Genomic DNA, 14,551 nt, shown 5'->3' on the forward strand with positions numbered 1-14,551 from the left:
AAATCTTTCTCCCGGAGGTCTTAACTACCAGCCACTTGGACTTTTCCCCTCCAGTTCATCACCCCTAAGGGTGTGAAACCTGCCCCCAGTTATCCGTTCACTTTGGTGCTCATGCTCCCCACTGTCTGCACAACAGAGGCCTGCTTGAGGCAGAAACAAAGAAACAGTTTGAAAAAAATAGAAAAAAAATAGAAATAGAAATCACAGATTCAAAGCTGCAATAGTAAGGAAAAGCAAAATACATACAAGTCACACAGAACAGAGACACAATCTGAGGCTTTACGTTTCTATATGAGCTAAATTCCCTCGGTTAATACAAGTTATCTATCGCCTCTGAACAGTTTCCCAGCAGGCCCTGTCCTAGAGGGGATCCAGTGCTTCATGGAAAGCACCCCACTTAGATGCTGGCCCTTCATTTGCGGATAGCCTTCATTTCAAATCCCTTTCAACAGAGTTTGCAGAGTTTTCTTCCTTTCCCCCCAGACTATGGTAATTTATACATTATACTATACATTATACTATACATTATTATACATTATACTATACATTAATACAATACTATATATTAGTAACACAACAGGGGTGGGGTTTCCCAGAATGGGGTTTTCTTTTCAGTTTCAAGTTGTTTTAGTGTTTTTTCCATTAATTTTAATGGTCCACCATTGTCTCTTCCTACCTGGACAATGCTAGGTGCTCAGAGTGTGAACACCTGCCTGGGAGGTGCCCTCCCTGCCTGATTATTTCACTGCACTGCTGTGAGGTGATGCTGCAGTTGCACTATGGGTACGATTACAATTTTCTACACATAAATACATGCATCAATTCATAACCATAACCTGTATACATATCTCCTAATGGCCATCAAGTTCAGGACATTACATGTTTTCACAAAAGAACTTAGTTGGCATATTTTATATACATAATAACACTGTCGATAACCAGTTGATTCAATTGCTTATTTTGGGGGGTTCAGACTCCCTCATTCTCTCCTTCGGGTGTTTGGACCTTTATTGTCACAACAGCCTTTTTCGCAACTGCATCACATCGCTGACTCATAATCAACTTGTGATCTACTAAAACCTCCAGATGCTTTTCAGCAGCACTACTGCCTACCCAGTTATTCCCCATGGTGTATATGTGCTTTTGATATTTTTTCCTTCATAAGTATGGTACTTTGCACTTGTCTTTAATGAATTTCATCTTGCTGATTTCAGACCAATTCACCAATTTGTCAAGGTCATTTTGAATTCATTCTTCCTGCTTGTTTGCTTAAAGCCTGCTATTAAACTAAATCAATATATTAATATAGTAAACATCCCAACAACAAACAGGTGTAACGGTGGGCACTCACAGCTGGAGCAATCTCTGGCAGCCTGTGGAGGAACCAGGTTGTGTCTCTGCTTTGGTTTCTCTTAACGTGCTTTCAATAAGTTCAGTGAGGCTGATACATATTGAACAGTGCCCCTTCAGGGGTCTAGTTTACTCATTCCAAAAGGGAACATGTTGCACAAATAAGCCTCCACACCATCATCCTCGCTGGCAGGGGAAGGGAGCAGAATTAACCTCAGTCCACCATCCCCCTTCCATCCAGGCTCCTTACCAGCAAGGGCCCTCTTGACTCAGAACACTCTTCTGGAGTCAGGGCTGTGACAGATATTGCAAATATCTGTTTCTCCTCCTACCCTTTGTCCATCTGGCTGTTTAGGTTGTAAACCCTCTTGGGGAGGGACCGTTTCTTACCATGTGTTTTTACAGCATCAAACACAACTGTAAGGGGACCTGATTGAGGCCTCTGGACAGTGCCATAATACAAATTATTTCAAGTGCAATACTGCATTTGTGTTTTTACATGGTAATGTGTGTGCTCATTATAACAGGGTTACACATACTTTTGAGGATTTCATCATCACACTTTCTTCACACAGCAATACGTCATACCATATAGTCAACTAAAAACCCTTCTATGACAATAACAATCAAAAGTCATTATACAAATTCCAAGCAAAACAGTGAAAGTTCTCAAACAATGCCACGTTACCGAAACTAAAGTGTGTGTAGAAATCCATTCTTCTGTTAAAATGTCAGAAGTTCACCCTCATCACAGGAAATAATTAGTCTTTTTAAAAAAAGAAGAGTGAATGCAGAGATGAAAAGGTCAGATTTTTGTGGGGGAGAGAGATCAGGCAATCTGAAAAGCAACACTTTTCAGGGAGGTCTCTACACCTTTCTTGGGAGTCCTAAGGATCTTCCATTTCCCCACAATTTTATCCAAACGCATCATACCACTATTTTTCTAACCATAGGCTGGAACCAGTCAACAATCACTCAGACAACCAGATAAACTGATCCTGATCAAAGAAAGTGATGATCTCTTTCAAGGACTGGACATGCTGGTGTTGCTGCAATTTAGCCTAGATCTACCCTAAGAGTGAGAACTTGGTGCAGGGAATTCAACAGAACATTGCCACAAGGCCCACCGGACCCAGAGATAAACACTATTTAAAAGAATTTTGTGCAATCTTCCTCCTGATGGTGTTTATTCTTCCACAATTTGTCTATTTTGTACAAACAGATATCAGACACGCCATGACTATCATTTATCTAAATTACAATTATTTAGATCAGAATCAGGGTCTGCTCTTAGTCTCTTTCCCAACAAATACACCTTGTCAAGGTTCCTCCCCCACTCTGAACTCTAGGGTACAGATGTGGGGACCTGCATGAAAAACCTCCTAAGCTTATCTTTACCAGCTTAGGTCAAAACTTCCCCAAGGTACAAAATATTCCCCCCGTTGTCCTTGGATTGGCCGCTACCACCACCAAACTAATACTGGTTACTGGGGAAGAGCTGTTTGGACGCGTCCTTCCCCCCAAAATACTTCCCAAAACCTTGCACCCCACTTCCTGGACAAGGTTTGGTAAAAAGCCTCACCAATTTGCCTAGGTGACTACAGACCCAGACCCTTGGATCTTAAGAACAATGAACAATCCTCCCAACACTTGCACCCCCACTTTCCTGGGAAATGTTGGATAAAAAGCCTCACCAATTTGCATAGGTGACCACAGACCCAAACCCTTGGATCTGAGAACAATGAAAAAGCATTCAGTTTTCTTACAAGAAGACTTTTAATAAAAATAGAAGTAAATAGAAATGAAGAAATCCCCCCTGTAAAATCAGGATGGTAGATATCTTACAGGGTAATTAGATTCAAAAACATAGAGAACCCCTCTAGGCAAAACCTTAAGTTACAAAAAAGATACACAGACAGAAATAGTTATTCTATTCAGCACAATTCTTTTCTCAGCCATTTAAAGAAATCATAATCTAACACATACCTAGCTAGATTACTTACTAAAAGTTCTAAGACTCCATTCCTGGTCTATCCCCGGCAGAAACCAGCATATAGACAGACACACAGACCCTTTGTTTCTCTCCCTCCTCCCAGCTTTTGAAAGTATCTTGTCTCCTCATTGGTCATTTTGGTCAGGTGCCAGCGAGGTTACCTTTAGCTTCTTAACCCTTTACAGGTGAGAGGAGCTTTCCCCTGGCCAGGAGGGATTTCAAAGGGGTTTACCCTTCCCTTTATATTTATGACACACCTATGCACTGATGACTTTCAGAAGTTGTTGTATTTTAAATAGTCTATAGTAGAATTAAGATTCTAGAGAATTTTAAGGCAGTTGATGGTGAAGAAATTGTTTTAAAAGGCTTCAATAATTCAGAAGATGGAATTCATTTCCAAGAGATTCCAATTAAGGAATGTAGATCATGACAACCCAGCTTTGTTGCTTCTAGGTAAATTAAGAATATTTTCCAATGTAGATGTGAGAACAGTTTGAATTCTACCTGAAATAGATACGTAAAAGGCTTACCTGGAACAGAACTATGTACATTTAACAGTCAAGAGACCCAGCAAATGGAAGGCTAATTCCCTCCCACACTTTACTTAAACACTAAGTCATAAATTTGATTGCTAACAATAAGGTGCACTGACACATTTTTACTCATCTGAAAGTAAATGGACCAGCCAATGTTACATAATTGTTAAAACAAAACAGCAACAGATGTTAAGAAAAAAATGGAACAATGATGTATTGGTTAAATCTAACCTGTATTATTTAGCTTAACTATTTTTTAAAAGAGTACAATATGGATTTAATGGCATTGAGAGAAGTTACTCGAACATGAACATACCAGTACCAGTTGTCCTGTTCAACAACTTACACAGGTTTTCATTTTGATTTCTGACACTGACATTTGAGACATATAGCTGGTATTGTCCTGTCAAAACATGTCATACAGTATAATCCACATTCTCCTAGATGCCAAGCATTTTTGTGTGCATTCAAAAAGCTACAGTATCAAATTAATGTCCTGGTAAGTAAAGTATACTAGTTGACTAGTTGATAAAGCAAGATCTGTCTAGCTTTCATGCCAGTGAGCCTGCAGAAGCCAAAAACTTTGGATTCTTCTCTCAAATATACCATAGAAGCATTTTTGGCTGAAATGGTCTAGAGCCACAATATACCCTTGATCCATGCACATGATTCCCTTGAATATTGATGGAAATTATGGGCATAGATTCACAGTACAATATGGCCAGATGCCTGCACTTTCGTAGTATGTTTAAAAACTCCAGCATATCACACACAGTACACATGATTCTCCTCTTATCTTGTCGTAAACCAAAGACATACATCCATGCAAGGCCATAGAATTGCACCACTGTAAAACAGGGTTAGGTGAGATTAGACTCAGCCCAATAAAAGGGCCCGAATGTGAGACCCTTATGTTAAATAGCACCATATCAAATGTCCTCCTATTGAATTTAATGGGAGTAATTGTGGAGTAAGGTGCTACTCATCAAGAGAAAGGGTGTCAGAATCTGCCCAAGCAGTATTTCATTTTGGAACTTCATGATAACAATAAAAGAGTGTTACTAGGAGCCAGATGCCACACCTGTGTAGATGGGCAAATGAGAACCAAATGCAGCGGAAATGGATCATTTCTGCTGTCAGGTGGCCCATACCATAAAGAACCCACATACAGGGATGCCACAACCCTTTGAATGTCACAGAGCAGAGTTCTGTAGCAGCTGGTCTCTATTTAGGGTGTGACCATAATTATCTTACTTGTGGACAGAGCGGAATTTTGCATTTAAATCAGATTTTTGCTGGTATTGCTGCTTGAAATAAGATTAACAGTTTGAATTTCCCTTAATTTAGTCACTTCCTTCACTGGGAAAATAATATCTATCATATAATATAACAATTATATTCTACAGGATTTTAAAAATCACAACTTTCTTTTCCATTTTTCTTCATTATTTGCTGCTCTTCAGTCGACGAAAGAGAAAACACCATTTAAAATGTAAGGTGAATAACCTTAGACTGCACTGAACCTCAAATTGTAAATATCTCTATCAAAAGCAAAGAACTGGAAGTAGCAAAGCACTTGCTTAATTTTTGAAGCATGCGAATAGTGCTACATGCTTAAGTTCTTTACTGGATCAGGACCTAACTTATGAACACAGAATACAGACCTTTCCTTAAATTCTTGTCAATATCAGTAAGGGCATTCAAAATTACAAGTGATACTTTTCTACTCATGAGAGCTGAAATGGCAACTTCACAAAGGTTCAATTAAACAGAATTCCTGATGCAAAATTTTTAAATGCATTAATTTAAAACAGTAAAATAAAGTATATTTAATGAATTTGCTGTGTACCCTGCAGGTGGAGATTTGGCTTGAATTGTATTAAGGCACAATAAATGCAAATAATGTACACATTTTCACAATGTGTTTTGCAGAAGATAACTTTCTGCTACATAGTGTTTACTGATGACAAGTCTTTCAATAAGTATTTCCTCTAGTTATTTTAATACTTTTTTCTTTGATTACCTGGACAAAAAGAGGAATGTATATTCAATTATTTAAATATTGGGGTAGTGCAAAATACAAGCATTACAAATACAGCAGTGCAAATACAATGCGACCATTTTCTTCTAAAATACAGTAGATTGATACTGATTTTTAGCATTTGGATCTCAGCAAAGGAAAACTGAAATTTTTACATTAATTTCTACACACCATACCTGTATTACATTTTAATTTAAAAATTAACAGTTTGTTCACTTATTTCTATAAAAATGTATTTTTGGTTGGTTCAGTTCTTGTTTCTGCCAGTTTGTAAAACTGCTTTAAAAAGATGGCTTATATAAAAAGTACTGCATTAGAAGATGGTGTGTTATATTATCAAAACTGCGGTAAGACAAAGTTGTCATTTTAAAGTGACACTAAACAAATTGATTTTACATGCTTTCCAAATGGGAAAACAGAGAAACTCCAGGTTTTGTAATAATCTCTAAAACTGCACCCCAGAATTGTTAGATGCCTTGCACCTGTGATTTAAAAATGAAAGTCTCCACAATGTAACTTTAAAAAACAAACAACAACCTAGGTCTGCCTAATTCCTTTAGTAATGGAAATTTATTTAGATGGAAATGATAAATGTATTGCACTGAAATTAAAGAGCTAGAGAGATGAAACATTTTTCTAAACATTAAATATGATTGTTGTCTAGTGCAAAAAGCTCCCCTCTAAACACTGTCAGTCATCCAGTTTAGATGGTTTCAGGTTTGCATTCTACAGAAAGCAATCATGTCTACGCTGGATCACAGTGCAGTTTCATAAATGATTAATCCTGAGGCAACATCTTTTGAAGAATCTGTGACAATTTGACCATTCTGAATAACTTCTGGGTAATTTTTACTGAAGTAGACCTAGAAAAAGAAAACATACATACACTGATTAATTTTACCCATCACTGTTAAACATTTTTTAGTTTCAAAAGACATAGTTCTCCAGATTAATGCAATGTAAGCACAGAAATTAATTTCCATCAGGAAACTGAACAGGAACTTTAGTTTAACAAAATTCAAGACATAGCTCCTTATTCACTGAGGAATTAGTAAAATTACTGTCCGATCTTTCTCTCTGATCAGAATAAAGTGTAACTGAATCCTCACATGACCTGTAGATCCATTCAAGTTAGATATAGTACATCACTTTGCATTAAACAGATAAGTAAAATTAAACAGATAAGTAAAATTATTTTACTGGCTCAAAACATGGAGATAAATTAAAAACAGTATGACAAAGAGGCTGGGAAATCTAGAGTCCGCACAAGGGTTTCTCATTTTCACACATAAAATGAACACAATGGATCTGGATGTTAATATCAGGTTGTAATCCTTATATTTTACAAACTATGATTGACAACCATTGAAACTTCACAGTATATGTATGAAATATCCCAGCGTTTAATTTGTGCTGCAGGGCAGTTATAGGGCCTATAGAAATGTGATCTCTGGATAGTGTACCACAACAATGAAAGGAGAAGCAAAAGCCTTAACAATGACTCAACCAAGCAACTTCTCTAAAATGTAAGATGATACCAAATAATAGGACAGTTCTTTGCCAAGCCTTTGAGTTCTTGAATTCTACCAATTTCTAGCTGAACTAGAAGAGATACAGGTTTCCTGATAAATGTATAATCAGAACATAAAGGAAATGAAATGCTGTCAAGTTTCACTGTTCCACAATCATCAGTTTTTAGTAGCTGTATCATATCTCTGTTCCTTGACAGATGCGCATTACAAAATGAAATAATGTCAAGACTTGTGTGCTCTTATCTGAAAATGTGTTTGGGTGAGAAAGGACTTCAAATGTAATTTTTTCAAAGAAGAATGTGAAAAGTTTTGTTTGAGTCTTTAAAAAACAGAAAATACGCGATCTTTCTGAGGCTGACATGTGTCACAAGTTAGGTCTCATATTCATGCTGTCCTGAATATGGCTTGTGAAACATTTCTCCTATTTATATTTTGGGGGCACTGTCAACAAAGTTAGCTTTGCCTGATAATTATGTTCTTTTCATATCTGAATAAATGTATAGGACATAGGATATAAAAAAGAAATAGCTATATTATACAAAACCTCCTATATGTATGAATGTCTCCCTTTGTGTACACACACACACTAATGCAGTGTATTTGTACAATTTCCAAAGAACATTAAGGTTATGATTTGAATCAACAAAAGGACTGGAAGTCAAGTATTCTCCAGTAACCAGCCATAATGGGGCGCACAAGAGGAAAAGTAATCTAGTGCCTGGCTGCATCTACATATTGGCCGTTGAAGCCTTGGTAGTTCACTTCCATCTTTTTACTGATTTAAGACATAATTTTAACATATTTTTACTGGAGCTTTTGACAGTGAATTTTCTTAAGAAAAGGTAATAGAAAACCTCAGCACATTACCGGGGATACAATGAAATGGCAGTAGTTTTTTCAACCATCTCACTGTACGTGTACGGGAATCCTCCACCTGGGGCCTGATATCGCAAGATGCGGAATGCCCACAGTTCAAGTGTGTAAGGTGCTTAGAGCCTCACATAAGACAGGTCTTCCACTAACATTAACAGGACAGTAATGACATTAAAACGTCTATACAGTAATGACTGTGCATGCATAATAGCTGATATTTAAATATATATTTGTAAGCAAAAATCTTTTATCAATATATCCAAAGGCTGTTAATACAATAACTGCCCACTCCTGGTGCCACTGAAGTCAAGAGCAAAGCTTCCCTTGACATCAGGATTGGAGTCCAAATGGTAAATTTTGTTTATCTGAATAAATCATTGTTGAGTGTGCAGCAGTGGCGTAAAATAAGCTAAACTCAATGAACATGTTGTTCTGTCCAACAATTATTTCTCTTTTTCTTATGATGATCTCCTAACAGCTCCTTTTAAATTGAACATAGATAACAACAATGTTCACTTAGGACTCAATCTTGCAGAGTGGCTTTGAGGTGGCTGAGCAGTGTCACACAGCATTCAGACTCATAAGCAATTCTGAGCATGCTCAGCAGGATGGACTTTGAGCTGCATCATACTATGCCAGGGTTGTTACCTTTTACATTTGCAGAAAAATAATAAGAAATGCTAAGTGGCTGAAATGGGCAGAATTCTCTGACTGGTTTATGAATGTTATAATTCTTGACATCTGACTTGTGTCCATTTATTCTTTTACGTAGAGACTGTCCAGTTTGCCCAATGTACATGGCAGAGGGGCATTGCTGGCACATGATGGCATATATCACATTGGTAGATGTGCAGGTGAACGAGCCTCTGATAGTGTGGCTGATGTGATTAGGCCCTATGATGGTGTCCCCTGATCGACTCCTTTTCTTTTTGCGAGTTCAAACTAACACGGCTGCTACTCTGAAACCTGTCATTATGCAAGGCACTGCATTTAGCCGTATGGAGTGGAAATCTATCAACTTCATGAAAAAACTCGTACAGATACAGATAGACATCATCTTCCTTTCCAAATGCAAACAGATGGACATCATACCAAAAGGACTGAAGGTAAAAAATCCATTACAATCTACATACCACACAGACTATGCTGACAGCTTGTGTCACACACTCTCAAAGAAACTGCGGAACCACCTGATCAACATCCTCTACAGCAAACAGGGAAAGATTAAGAATGAGCTCTCAAAACTGGATACTCTCATAAAAAACCAACCTTCCACACAAACTTCCTCGTGGCTAGACTTTACTAAAACTAGACAAGCCATTTACAACACACACTTTGCTTCTCTACAAAAGAAAAAGGACACTAAACTATCTAAACTACTACTTGCCACAAGGGGCCACAGCAATGGTTCCCTTAACCCACCCAGCAATATTGTTAATCTATCCAACTGTCATAAATATAAAGGGAAGGGTAAACCCCTTTGAAATCCCTCCTGGCCAGGGGAAAGCTCCTCTCACCTGTAAAGGGTTAAGAAGCTAAAGGTAACCTCGCTGGCACCTGACCAAAATGACCAATGAGGAGACAAGATACTTTCAAAAGCTGGGAGGAGGGAGAGAAACAAAGGGTCTGTGTCTGTCTGTAGTCGTCTTGGCCGGGGATAGACCAGGAATGGAGTCTTAGAACTTTTAGTAAGTAATCTAGCTAGGTATGTGTTAGATTATGATTTCTTTAAATGGCTGAGAAAAGAATTGTGCTGAATAGAATAACTATTTCTGTCTGTGTATCTTTTTTGTAACTTAAGGTTTTGCCTAGAGGGGTTCTCTATGTTTTTGAATCTAATTACCCTGTAAGATATCTACCATCCTGATTTTACAGGGGGGATTTCTTTATTTCTATTTACTTCTATTTTTTATTAAAAGTCTTCTTGTAAAAAACTGAATGCTTTTTCATTGTTCTCAGATCCAAGGGTTTGGGTCTGTGGTCACCTATGCAAATTGGTGAGGCTTTTTATCCAACATTTCCCAGGAAAGGGGGGGTGCAAGTGTTGGGAGGATTGTTCATTGTTCTTAAGATCCAAGGGTCTGGGTCTGTAGTCACCTAGGCAAATTGGTGAGGCTTTTTACCAAACCTTGTCCAGGAAGTGGGGTGCAGGGTTTTGGGAAGTATTTTGGGGGGAAAGACGCGTCCAAACAGCTCTTCCCCAGTAACCAGTATTAGTTTGGTGGTGGTAGCGGCCAGTCCAAGGACAACGGGGGGAATATTTTGTACCTTGGGGAAGTTTTGACCTAAGCTGGTAAAGATAAGCTTAGGAGGTTTTTTCATGCAGGTCCCCACATCTATACCCTAGAGTTCAGAGTGGGGGAGGAACCGTGACACCAACTATCCTCTTAACCCAGCAGAAGAATCTGTCCTATCTCGGGGCCTCTCCTTCTGCCCCTCCACACCCACGAACATGATACAGTTCTGTGGTGACCTAGAATCCTATTTCTAGGTGGACTCCTCCTGAAGGTCGAAACAGCAGACTGGACTTCTACACAGAGTGCTTCCGCCGACGTGCACAGGCAGAAATTGTGGAAAAGCAGCATCACTTGCCCCATAACCTCAGTCGTGCAGAACACAATGCCATCCACAGCCTCAGAAACAACTCTGACATCATAATAAAAAAGGCTGACAAAGGAGGCGCTGTTGTCATCATGAATAGGTCGGCATATGAACAAGAGGCTGCTTGGCAGCTCTCCAACACCACTTTCTACAAGCCATTACCCTCTGATCCCACTGAGGGTTACCAAAAGAAACTACACCATTTGCTCAAGAAACTCCCTGAAAAAGCACAAGAACAAATCCGCACAGGCGCACCCCTGGAACCCCGACCTGGGGTATACTATCTGCTACCCAAGATCCATAAACCTGGAAATCCTGGGCGCCCCATCATCTCAGGCATTGGCACCCTGACTGCAGGATTGTCTGGCTACGTAGACTCCCTCCTCAGGCCCTATGCTACCAGCACTCCCAGCTATCTTCGAGACACCACAGACTTCCTGAGGAAACTACAATCCATCGGAGATCTTCCTGAAAACACCATCCTGGCCACTATGGATGTAGAAGCCCTCTCCACCAACATTCCACACAAAGATGGACTACAAGCCATCAGGAACAGTATCCCCGATAATGTCACGGCAAACCTGGTGGCTGAACTTTGTCACTTTTTCCTTACCCATAACTATTTCACATTTGGGGACAATGTATACCTTCAAATCAGCGGCACTGCTGTGGGTACCCGCATGGCCCCACAGTATGCCAACATTTTTATGGCTGACTTAGAACAACGCTTCCTCATCTCTCGTCCCCTAATGCCCCAACTCTACTTGCGCTATATTGATGACATCTTCATCATCTGGACCCATGGAAAAGAAGCCCTTGAGGAATTCCACCAGGATTTCAACAATTTCCATCCCATCATCAACCTCTGCCTGGTCCAGTCCACACAAGAGATCCACTTCCTGGACACTACGGTGCTAATAAGCGATGGTCACATAATCACCACCCTATGCCGGAAACCTGCTGACCGCTATTCCTACCCATGCCTCCAGCTTTCACCCAGACCACACCACACGATCCATTGTCTACAACCAAGCTCTACGATACAACCGCATTTGCTCCAAACCCTCAGACCGAGACAAACACCTACAAGATCTCTATCAAGCATTCTTACAACTACAATACCCACCTGCTGAAGTGAAGAAACAGATTGATAGAGCCAGAAGAGTTCCCAGAAGTCACCTACTACAGGACAGGCCCAACAAAGAAAGTAACAGAACGCCACTAGCCATCCCCTTCAGCCCCCAACTAAAACCTCTCCAACGCATTATCAAGGATCTACAACCTATCCTGAAGGACGATCCATCACTCTCACAAATCTTGGGAGACAGGCCAGTCCTTGCCTACAGACAGCCCCCCAACCTGAAGCAAATACTCGCCAGCAACCACATACCACACAACAGAACCACTAACCCAGGAACCTATCCTTGCAACAAAGCCTGTTGCCAACTGTGCCCACATATCTATTCAGGGGACACCATCACAGGGCCTAATAACATCAGCCACACTATCAGAGGCTCGTTCACCTGCACATCCACCAATGTGATATATGCTATCATGTGCCAGCAATGCCCCTCTGCCATGTACATTGGTCAAACTGGACAGTCTCTACGTAAAAGAATAAATGGACACAAATCAGATGTCAAGAATTATAACATTCATAAACCAGTTGGAGAACACTTTAATCTCTCTGGTCACTCGATTTCTGATCTCAAAGTGACTATCCTTCAACAAAAAAACTTCAAAAACAGACTCCAATGAGAGACTGCTGAATTGGAATTCATTTGCAAATTGGATACAATTAACTTAGGCTTGAATAGAGACTGGGAGTGGTTGAGTCATTATACTAAGTAAAACTATTTCCCCTTGTTTATTACTCCCTCTCCCCCGCCACTGTTCCTCAGATGTTCTTGTTAACTCCTGGAAATGTGCTGGAAATGGCCCACCTTGATTATCACTTCAAAAGGTTTTCTCTCCCCTCACCCCACTCTCCTGCTGGTAATAGCTCATCTTAAGTGATCACCCTCCTTACAATGTGTATTTTTTCATGGTCTGTGTGTATATAAAATCTCCTCACTGTATTTTCCACTTTATGCATCCGATGAAGTGAGCTGTAGCTAACGAAAGCTTATGCTCAAATAAATTGGTTCGTCTCTAAGGTGCCACAAGGACTCCCTTTCTTTTTGCGAATACAGACTAACATGGCTGCTATTCTAAACATAGCAAAGAGACTGTGATAAAGGACAAGAGAGAATACTGGGATGTGGAGCTGAAGGGGTGGGGTATTGGGACAAGGATAGGCTGGAGGGGTCAGGGGCAGAAGTGTCTGTAGCCACTAAAGTCCCCTCAGAATCTAGAATAGAAACCAGGATTCCAGAATCAATATTCCTCTCTACTCAGCAAATAGCTGTATAACCAACTGGCAAAATTTGTACTACATTTACCTCCCGTGGCTGGCCCACACAGATGACAACCTACTACTGAGATCGGCTACTCCTTTAGCTCAAGTAGCAGAGGTCTGAGTGGTGGATCTAAAGATTCAGACTGAGCAGGGGGTTGGACTAGATGACCTCCTGAGGTCTCTTCCAACCCTAATCTTCTATCATTCTATGATTCTGGAACAGTTGAACCACTATGTAGGAGACCATACAATTTCATGTGATGGAATTTGGTTTTTCAGGTTGCTTTTTTAAAAATCCAGGAAGTTACATACAAAAAACTACTTTACTATTAAGATTGCAAAGTCAAGCAGTCAGAAATTAGGAAATATCACAATAAAGTTGCCTGTGCATTCAGAACAAAAAGTGTTATAAGATGCTGAATTATCTAAAAAATCAGGACACAGGTATATCAAATTGGGCACCCCAAATTAGTACACACTTGATCTTAATGTCTCTGTGTCTCAGCTCCCCATCTGTATAGTAGGGATAATACTATCCCCTCATCTCAGAAGGATGTTGTGAAAATAAATCACTTAATGTTTGTGAAACACTCAGATGCTGTAATGTTAAGAGTCATAAAAAAGCTCATGAGGAAATTAATAATTCTTTATTCAGAGCTGGTTTGAATAGTGTGCAATAAATAAGGCCTGGGACAATACAATGAAGAGAAAGCAAAATATTGAATACCCACTCATTCAATGAGCACCATTCATCTTGTGCACTGAGCAAGGAAAAGATAATATATGATCATATAACTAACAGTTGTGTCATAAGGGGGTCAAATGTAGGTCGCATGGGCAACCTTAATTTTGTCATTTTCTAACTTCTGAGTGCTTGACCTCCCAACCTTAACGTTCTTTCACGTTCATTTTTTTCAAAAAGAAAAGGAGTACTTGTGGTACCTTAGAGACTAACCAATTTATTTGAGCATGAGCTTTCGTGAGCTACAGCTCACTTCATCAGATGTATGCCGTGGAAACTGCAGCAGACTTTATATATACACAGAGAATATGAAAAAATACCTCCTCCCACCCCATTGTCCAGCTGGTAATAGCTTATCATTTTTTTGTGAGTGATGTATATCTATAACACACACTATATTATTTATACATGCATATGTGCACAAACACATACAGATGGAAACAATCCCAAGCATCAACTCAGGATATATATCATTTTGAGCTCTG

At 39.6% G+C, this 14,551-nt stretch overlaps 1 protein-coding gene across 11 annotated transcripts in view; it reads right to left on the reverse strand.

The window, feature by feature from the left end:
• Positions 1 to 3,257: 3,257 nt before the first annotated feature.
• The window catches only part of ABCC4 (ATP binding cassette subfamily C member 4 (PEL blood group)), a 214,443-nt gene continuing 203,149 nt past the window's right edge, over positions 3,258 to 14,551 (reverse strand). For 4 of the 11 annotated variants that reach the window (XM_073347850.1, XM_073347858.1, XM_073347833.1 and 1 more), the window contains one exon: positions 3,259 to 6,783. In XM_073347850.1, the coding sequence (XP_073203951.1) occupies positions 6,676 to 6,783 (108 nt within the window). In that variant the 3' untranslated portion in view covers positions 3,259 to 6,675. Of the gene's footprint in view, positions 6,784 to 14,551 lie in introns of all 11 variants that reach the window. The other 7 variants (XM_073347885.1, XM_073347866.1, XM_073347841.1 and 4 more) reach the window with 4 other exon arrangements.

This window comes from Lepidochelys kempii, chromosome 1 (genome assembly GCF_965140265.1).
Source record: "Lepidochelys kempii isolate rLepKem1 chromosome 1, rLepKem1.hap2, whole genome shotgun sequence".
In the NCBI taxonomy this organism is placed as follows: domain Eukaryota; kingdom Metazoa; phylum Chordata; order Testudines; family Cheloniidae; genus Lepidochelys; species Lepidochelys kempii.